Source organism: Nelumbo lutea, chromosome 6, assembly GCF_056320005.1.
Source record: "Nelumbo lutea isolate HS-2025 chromosome 6, American lotus-T2T, whole genome shotgun sequence".
NCBI lineage: Eukaryota > Viridiplantae > Streptophyta > Magnoliopsida > Proteales > Nelumbonaceae > Nelumbo > Nelumbo lutea.
This window is the reverse complement of record NC_142689.1, coordinates 61,339,220-61,348,912: the sequence shown is the minus strand read 5'-3', so window position 1 is coordinate 61,348,912 and position 9,693 is coordinate 61,339,220. Positions and strand designations below refer to the sequence as shown.

The following is a 9,693-nucleotide window of genomic DNA, read 5'->3' as shown; positions in this document are numbered from 1 at the left end:
CACATCTAATATTCAATCTAACTTCCACAGTTCAGATAAGCTAGTAGAATCTCCCCCATGATCTATGTCTGGACACTTGAATTTTGACCTGGTTACTAGTTAACCAATCCATGAGCTCCATGACCCATCACTCCATCAGCACTCTGGTCTGGTTTTTTGTGCAATCCAAGTCTGAGAACACTGTTTTTACTAGAAACTCTGCCTTCTTTTATCTTTTCTTTGTTAACCCAAAAGTACCATTTTTGGAGTGAAATCCTCCTTGGCTTTATGGGAAAAAGAAAAGGCTCCTCCTATTAATAAATCGGCTTCGTTGGATTTCCAAAATTCCAGGAAGGTAAGATGAAGAGGCAGCTGTTATTTTTTTTGACATTTACCAGGAAGAATGGTTTGAATTTTTTTGACATGGTTTGAATTTTTTCTCCGTGTAAGGTTAAAATTGTTGCCAAGATAGCATATACAGTTCTAATCCTGTTTTTCCACTATGAATATGATTCTGGTTATTTTTTATCAGTGACATAATTATTCTTCATTATTAGTAATGCAACATTACAGACATATATAACCACATATCATATAAGTAGAATCCGTGGAGCATCACTACTAAAGTCACAATAGATATATAATGTGGATTAACAAGTTACTAGAGAAGTATATAAAGAACATACAGTATAAATATATATCATATATATCATTCAGATTGTTAATGTCATTGTTGTCATCAATTCATCATAGAGGAGGTAATGCACACCTCACCTGGCTGGTATACATTTACAATTAATTGATCAAAGAAAGGCTCTCTCCACAATAATTCTGATGGAAAAGGGCAAATTTCTTCCTTATCCTGATCACAGCAAGTTGATGAATCTCCACATTTAAAAATATCACAACTGCCCATTGGGGAATATCAACAAAACCTCAGAGCGTACAGGTAAAGCAGATTAAGCACAGTTAATTAAAAATAAAAAATAAAATCTAAAAGAATTAATCTGTTAAGCATATCAAGCAATAACGACAACCTGCTTTACAACATGGAATGCAAAATCAACGTAGCCAACAACATAACCCAAGAGGAATATGCAACTTAGATTTATTTTGTTCTGTTTTTATTAAATTGGTTGCAACTATTTTATTTCTGAATGTAATGATATTCTTAAATAATAGCCTATTGTTAAATAATCCATTATTTATGAAAATTATTAAAAATTTCTGGAAAATATTCTACCAAAAATTATGAACTAATTATTTCAGAAATAATTCATTATTTAATAAATATTAAATATTTTAATAATCTACCAAAAATTAATAAAAATTTAATATTTAATAATTCTTTATTATTAATAAATGTTCAAAATTTCAATGTTTATAGTAATTTACATTAACCATTCTAATTTAATAATATTTTTTAAATTTTCACAATAATAATTTATTGATAAAAGATATTACTAATTAGCATAATTTAATAAGTTCTATAAAATCAATAATTATAGTTAACAATTATCAAATAATTTGAGGAAACTCTTTAACTAATAATCCATAATTATTTCTTAAATAAGTAATTTAAAAATTAAGAAATTAATCTATGAAAACATATTCTCCTAAACTAACTAAATAATAATTCATTATTATTATTTTAATAAATAATTATTAAGTTATTTAGGAAAATTATTAAATTTGTCCACATGGATCTAGACCACTTCGTTGACTTCAATCATACCTAGTTTTACATTAATTAACAACAAATGATTTACTTTTAATTAAAAATAATGTAATTTACCATAATTACATTAATTTACTATAATTACATTTACTTTAATTAATAGTAAATGCTTTAGGATTAAAAGGTAAATAATTTGCATTAATTAATTGTTATTGTAAATAATTAGTTTACCATACATTACTATTAATCAATAGCTATTTTGATAATTTTTTGGGAATTATCATAAAATATTGTAGTGTATTATTATTTAATTTACTATTAGTTAATTAGTTATAGAAAATTATTATAATTGTAGGGATGACAATTTTCCTTACAAAACTGGCCCTATCATGCTTCACCCCAAACAGGACAAGTTTTCTCAAATATTAAACGGGGATGGATTGGGGATAGGAAAAATATTTTTGTCTGAAATTAAGGATGAGATTTGTATATAATTCCCGGAATCATATGGTAAATTAGTAAAATATCTGTAGATTTAATATTGATTTTTAAAATATCTCTAAGTTTTCATCATATTCTTACAATTCTATAATCACATAATTTAATTTATAAAATCCCTAAATTATTATATCTAATTCCTAAAATACCCCCAAATTCTTATAATATTTATAAAATTTATATAAATTATATTTTTTTACATAATTACCTCTGGGTGAGGAAAATTTTAGGATTCCCATCTCCGATGGAGAATATGCTCCCCCCCCCCCCGGCTACTAAACGATTAAAAACGATTAAAAGTTTATCAACGTCAGAGAAAAAGCTTTCTGCTGGTCTTTTACTCCGACCGCTAAAATCTCGCCGAAAAAAAATGAGACCACAAATTCAACAGACTTACACGGGTAGAGAAATCTCTATCACCATAAAGTTTATGTTCAGGTTCTCTCCATCAGATTGTTTCCACTCTTCTTCTCAGACACAAACATTTCTCTATAATAATAGAAAAAATAACATACACGCTTATACACAAAGTTGATAGAAGTATTCTTGTTGACAAGTCTGGTATTTGATCCTTCTTTTCTAATTATAATTGTACCTGTGTCTGGCCTTCCGTCCTGCGTCCTTTTATTTTTTCCACTCAATTCATGAGGAGCTTGACATGGCAAAATTTGAGAAATAAACAGCCACGATGATCATGCATTGCAAAGGAGACAACAACGATCCCAGTCCGAGAGATCCCATGCACCATGGATGACAAGCTACCTGGGTCTATCGGTACAAGCACCAGCTTGTCTCTGCGATTGGGACAGGTCATCTTCTCCTCTGCCTCCCTTCTCTTCATGTCTTTGGGTGTCGAGTTCTATGGCTTCACCGCTTTCTGGTACTCCTCCATCCCCAGTCCTTGCTTCTTTATATGCCATGCTTAATTGCTTTGGATCGTTAACTTCTGTTGCTAATTAGAGCACCAGGAGAAAGAAAGAAAGAAAGAAAGAAAAACACAAATTTCGGGGTTTGTGTGTTTATAATTTGCCTTAGGCTACATTATGGAGATGACATTAGGAAATAAACTCGTAGATTTACTGCTAGGTTCGCTTTTTTTATCAATGATGTTAGACTTTGTATACTTTGTTAAATAAACTGTCTATGGTCGTATAGGATTCTGAAATAATTAATCAATCATCAATTAGAAGCTAAGACAACTTCATTCTTTCGGCAAGAAAGAGAAAGCTAATCGACTAGAAATTAAAGATTTTCAATTACAGGCAGCAGTCATAGAGGAAAGAGTGCAATCAAATATATAATTAAGACCGTACTTCATTTCCAAATTGCTCGTCTGGTGAAAAGCTTAAATGCAGAGTGAAGGGCTAAAGTGAAGAAGATAAGTTTTTGTTGATTTAGTTCATGTGTAGCTGATGATCAATGGAAAACACACAAGAACGAAGATCTGCCTGAAGACAGAGATACCCTATTATAGATATATATTGTACATTTTCTTTTCGGGAACTGCTTCGGAAGAATTAAACCAGTCAGATTTATTGCATTTCTTATCAGTCACATTCAGTATGAGATCTTAAGAATCAAGTTTCCTCAACCCTCTTCAAATTTGGGCTTGGGGTTTCGGTCCAAGTTTGTGGCGAAGGAGAAAGATAATGGAGAACCCTTCTCTGCTTCTGTATTACACCCAAGGATTACAAGATACATATATATGAAGTTCCCTTGCGAGGAAGTCGGCTAACTATTAGGAAGAATTACAATTACAATTAGGAACCTAATCACTGACTCCTAAAAGAATATGGAAAACCAAGATGATAACTAAAATACATACAAAATACAGCTCATATATGATAAGGCTCATACGACAAGGCTGACTCATACGATAAGGCTCAATACCCCCCCTCAAGTTGGTGCATGTAAACGGGAAATGCCCAACTTGGGAAGAAGATGTTCAAATTGTTGCCTGCCCAGGGCCTTTGTAAATATATCAGCAAATTGCTCGGAAGTCCGGACATAGGAGGATCGTATATTCCCATTCTAGATTTTACCGCAGACAAAGTGACAATCTACTTCAATGTGTTTAGTTCGCTCATGGAAGACCGGATTCGTAGCAATATGCAAAGCTGCTTGACTATCACAGTATAATCGCATAGGATCGGGATGACCAACTCCTAATGAATGCAACAGTCCTTTTAACCATTTCAATTCACATGCAGCTGTTGCCATAGACCTGTATTCCGCCTCAGTCAATGATCTGGACACTATATGCTGCTTCTTTGTCTTCCACGAGATTGGTGCTTGTCCCAATAAAAAAAGTATCCGGTGAGAGAACGTCACGTCAATGGACAACCGGCCCAGTCAGAATCACAGTAAGCATACAATCGAAGATCACTGTCAGCTGGAAGGAAAATTCCTTGTCCTGGATTACCTTTCAAATATCGCACTACACGTAAAGCCGCCTCCCAGTGTTCTTCACAGGGGGTTTGCAAAAATTGAGAGAGCACATGCACACAATAGGACAACTCAAGACGGATAATGGTCAAGTAAATCAAATGACCCACTAGCCTCTTGTAATTCTCCGGCTTTATCATCAAATGACCATCTGTCAGAGCCAATTTATGATTTTGTTCTAGGGGAAAACCAGTTGGCTTAACTCCTAACAATCCAGTTTCTGATATGATATCCGAAGCATACTTCCGCTGACAAATAGAAATATCTTCCTGGTTTCTTGCGACCTCCACTCCTAAAAAATATTTTAAAACTCTCAAGTCCTTCACATGGAAGCATTGACTCAGATACTTCTTGAATTTCTGAATGGCATCCCCATTATTTCCAGAGATGACAAGATCGTCCACGTAAACTAGAATACTTAGCTGTACCTGCCCACGTCGAAATGTAAACAAAGAGTAATCAGATTGTGACAGGGTAAAACCATATTGTTTCAAGGCTGTTGTTAGTTTAGCAAACCAGCAATGAGGGGCCTGCTTCAATCTATAAAGCGACTTATGCAGCTTGCACACCTTTCCAGGCAATTTGGAAATGCGTTCTGCACATCCATCTGATGCAATTCCCAATTTTTACCTGCAGCAACTACAAGGAATGCACGTACTGTAACCATCTTTGCCATAGGTGCAAACGTTTCATTGTAGTCTATCCCTTCAACCTGTTTGTTTTTGAATATCACCAAACGCGCCTTGTACCATTCTATTGTGCCATCTGAGTTGTATTTTATCTTGTAGACCCATTTACTTCTGAGAGCATTTTTCCCTGGCTCTAAAGCTTCAATTTCCTTTCTCATTGCCTCTCTCCAATGAGAGTCCTTGACAGCCTCTGAATAACTATGTGGCTCATGACTAGCTATGACAACTACTAAGAAAGAGCGATGTCGCAAAGAAAATTTATCACAATTCACATAACGTGTTATAGGATAGGGAGTACCTGAGGAGTGAGATTGGCGAGATGAACTAGCAGAAGAGCTCAGACTTTGGTTCAAACCCCATGCTGTGTGTATGACGTAATCCTTGAGACGAGTGGAAGGATGCTTCACTCTATGACCTCGTCCAAGTTGCTCACTCCCTGCATTCATTTCTACCATAGAACCCCCCCCCCCCTTACATCATGCTCCACTTCATCATTTTCACAACTGTCCCCATTGCTATCCATGACCTCACTAGTACTATCACCCCTTCCTCTTTTACTTTGACAATCTTCCTCGTCATACACTTCAGTCTCCACCTAGGTATAATCAAGATAACTATCATTGTGTTCGACTTTTTCTCCATCAACAGCATATGGAAATTCAGTTTCTGAAAATACCACATCCCTAGAAACAAAGTATTCATTTTTCTCCAAGTCATAAACTCTCCACCCCTTCTTGCCAAAGGAGTATCCCACAAAGACACAACGTCTGGCTCTAGTGGCAAACTTATCCCTAGTACGATTTAGGCTCCGTGCATAACACAAACACCCAAATGTCCGTATATGCTTGTAGCTAGGTTTCTGTCCATATAACATCTCATACGGTGATTTTCCCAAAAGAAGAGTGGAAGGGGTCATGTTGATCAGATAACCGACCACCATAAAACACTCTCCCCAAAACTCAATAGGGAGATTAGCCTGAGATCTAAGAGCTCTGATGTATTATACCAAACTCAGTACCATTGTCACTTCTAACTATCTTTACCAATTTATCATATTGGTGTTTAACCATAGTGAAGAAATTTCACAAAGTTTTGCCCACTTCACTTTTGGCATTAAATAAGAAAATCCAAATGGCTCTTAAGAAGTCACTAACAATAGTAAAAAAAAAAATGGCACCACAAGACGCCTGTACTGAGTACAGACCCCATAAATCACAATGAATCAAGTTGAAAATTCCTTTAGCATTATTTTCACTAGAATCGAACGTACCTCTTGTCTGTTTGGCTTTTGAACAAACACCACAAATCCTATTTCCACTACCACATCTAATGTTCAAATCAGGAAGAAATTTAATTACTTTTTTGGAGGGATGGCACATTCTCTTGTGCCATAACTCATATGACGCTTCAACTTTTGCCTTGTGAACCTTGCTTGAGCACGCACCCTTGAAGTAGTAGAGCCCTTCGTGTAGTTCACCCACACCAATCACCATCCTCGAAGTGCGGTCCTGTACAACACAAAACTTATTAGTGAATTGGATATTACAATTTGACTCCTCTAGTAATTGTGACACAGATATCAGATTACAATTCAAACGAGGAACATAAAGCACATTAGTAAGCTTCATGTGCTTATTTAAAATGACTGTCCCTTTCTTTATTGCCATGACATGCTTTCCATTGGGCAATCCAATTGGACAACCAATCACGGTCTCAGTATCATGCAGGTGGTTCAAGTTCCTAGTCATATGGTGTGAACCTCCTGTGTCAATTATCCAATTCATACCTATCAACTTCTCATTTGTGCTGGGTTTGCAAGAATTCAAGAGATTAAGAAAAGTGGATCATTGTTCATTAGTCAATCCACTGAATGCTACACGATATCCCTCTGTCGCGTGGATTGGTTCAGAAGTTTGCCCTACCGCTTGTGCAGCATTTGCCCTCTGTACGCCTCCACGTCCATGACCAGTTTTGCCTTGTGTTCCTCGGTCTCGTGTTTTCCCACCTCCAGTAGATCTCAGCCGGTCTCCCCACTAGTCTGGGTAGCCGATGAGTTGAAAACAACTCTCAGCTTCATGTCCTGTTCATCCACAGTTTGTGCACACTCCAGATTTTTCTTTTGTGTCATGTCCTGTTCTTTTGTTCCAACTTGCGTCTGCACAGCAAAGCTCATTGCCTCCCTTTTTTCTTCTTTGTCGCGGGTCATGGCTCTCAGGCGCTCTTCTTGTATCACCATGGCATAGGCTTTGTTCAAGTTTGGAAACGGATTGGTGCCCAGAATATTGGAACGCATTGTTCCATATATTGCGTCGTCCAAGCCCATCAGAAATTGATGGACTCTTTCTTCTTCTCGTCTCTTCTCCAACTTCACAATGATGTTGCAGTTGCAGCCTACACAAATGCATGTCAGAATTTGTTCATAATTAGCGAATTCTTCCCATATCCGTTTCAGTTTGCCATAATAAGTCACGATTGGGAGACCAGCCTGTTTGCTGTTTGCGAGATCTGTTTTGAGTTGTTGTATTCTTGGCCCATTGTCCACTGAAAACGCTCTTTGATGTCATCCCACAGGTCTTTCACAACCTCCATATACGTGATTGTAGAACGCAGGTTTGGCTCTATCGTGTTGAGGATCCATGAAACCAGCATGGAGTTTACAGTCCACCAGTCTTCCAATTCCGGTGAATCATCTGCGGGCTAAGATATAGACCCATCGAAAAAGCCAATCTTCTTCTTGGCTTGGAGCGCCATCCGCATTGCTCGAGCCCATTCTTCGTAATTCTCATTTCAGTTGAACTTGGGTAATTATATTACCTAGGTTGTTGTTGGCAGTCAAGCAGTATGGTGAAACTACCTTCCTGCTTCCGCCCTCACCTTCATTCTTCTTCTCTTTTCCATCTGCCATTATTAATCAACCAAAGCCTGAACCGGGCTCTGATACCATGTGAAACTTTCAGATGAAGGAGAAAGATAATGGAGAACCCTTCTCTGTTTCTGTATTACACCCAACGATTACAAGATACATATATATGAAGTTCCCTTGCGAGGAAATCGGCTAACCATTAGGAAGAATCACAATTACAATTAGGAACCTAATCACTGACTCCTAAAAGAATATGGAAAACCAAGATGATAACTAAAATACATACAAGATACAGCTCATATACAATAAGGCTCATACGATAAGGCTCAATACAATCCCCAAGGTTTTCAATTTGCAAATGCAATATTGCATTTATCATGACTTCATTTATGCAGCTCATGGAAGTTAAACACAGATACATTCAGCAAGATCAAACTTCTTTCTTTCTCATACAAGCATAAGAAATCACTCTACTGAACAATAGTTGGTTAGAGGACCTAACTTGTATCAGAACTCAAAATTGGACATTCAGCTTATAATAATTTTCTTTTCCCTGAAACAATTTCATGTGAAATATCTGGCAGCTTCTTGGTAACAGCCATGGGTTTGGTAATTCCATGGAGTTTCACATTGGCAATGGTGGATGGATACGCAGTCATTATGGGCTTCCCTTTTCGCCAACCAGGAATTCTATTGATCATAATTGTAGGAGATTGGGTATGTATCCTCCTCTGTTTAGTGTTCAATGATCTGACCACCTGATCCTTATCCACCATTTGTTGTGACTTAAAAGTTAATTCTGTCCTTCATAGGTCCTGTCATTACTCTCATTAGCAGCAGCTTGTGCAGCAAATGGTGTTATCAGTTTCCTTCTTGACAGAGGTGGAGTTTACAACCTGCCAAAGATTGGTGGTAGATATCAACTGTCTGTTGCAATGGCCTTCTTCTCTTGGTTTCTCTCTGTGGCTTCGTCGTTGTTCAACCTTTGGCTTCTCCCATCCCTGTGATTCACATCCTGCTCTTCAAGTAGGCACTATTTGAAGAATTAGAAAATGTGCTGATCGTATACTAATAGTGTTCAGGTCAATTAACTGAAGCTAAAGCTATTCTTCCATGAAGGAACTGCAAGTGGGTGAAATAGTTACTTCAAAGTTCTTACAATTTGTACAGAAATAACCGAAAAATATGACAAGAATGAAAATCAACTCTTTGTGACAATCATGGTGTGCCATCTCTCAATTGGTGAGAATTTGAGTATTGGTGTGCCCTCTTGGGCATCTCACTTCTGAAAAAAGGCTTTAAATGGTCAATATTCAATTATCATCAGTTGCAGCTCAATAACTGAAACCTGCAATTTGGAATAGTATATATCATGGAATTTTACTTTCTTGCCAATACTTCAGGTCTTTGCTTACTGTCATTAAATAAGAAACTTGCAGCAGGAACCATGGTATATATTGGATATGACTTGAATGACAATAAGTTCAAAAGCTGCATTTGGGATGAGAACTCGGACATTATGCCTACTCGCGCTCAATCAA

The 9,693-nt window shown here is 36.8% G+C and overlaps 1 protein-coding gene across 2 annotated transcripts; it reads left to right on the top strand.

Moving 5' to 3' along the window:
* The first annotated feature begins 2,576 nt into the window (after positions 1-2,576).
* Positions 2,577-9,370, top strand: LOC148849163 (CASP-like protein 5C1). 2 transcript variants are annotated; one of them, XM_088948765.1, is made up of 3 exons: positions 2,577-3,035; positions 8,737-8,869; positions 8,965-9,370. In XM_088948765.1, the coding sequence occupies exons 1-3, from the start codon at positions 2,902-2,904 to the stop codon at positions 9,157-9,159; spliced, it is 462 nt and encodes a 153-aa protein (XP_088804891.1). In that variant the 5' UTR covers positions 2,577-2,901; the 3' UTR covers positions 9,160-9,370. The 2 variants fall into 2 exon arrangements, with proteins under 2 accessions (XP_088804891.1, XP_088804892.1); XM_088948766.1 differs by having other exon boundaries at positions 2,626-2,964.
* The last annotated feature ends 323 nt before the right edge of the window (positions 9,371-9,693 follow it).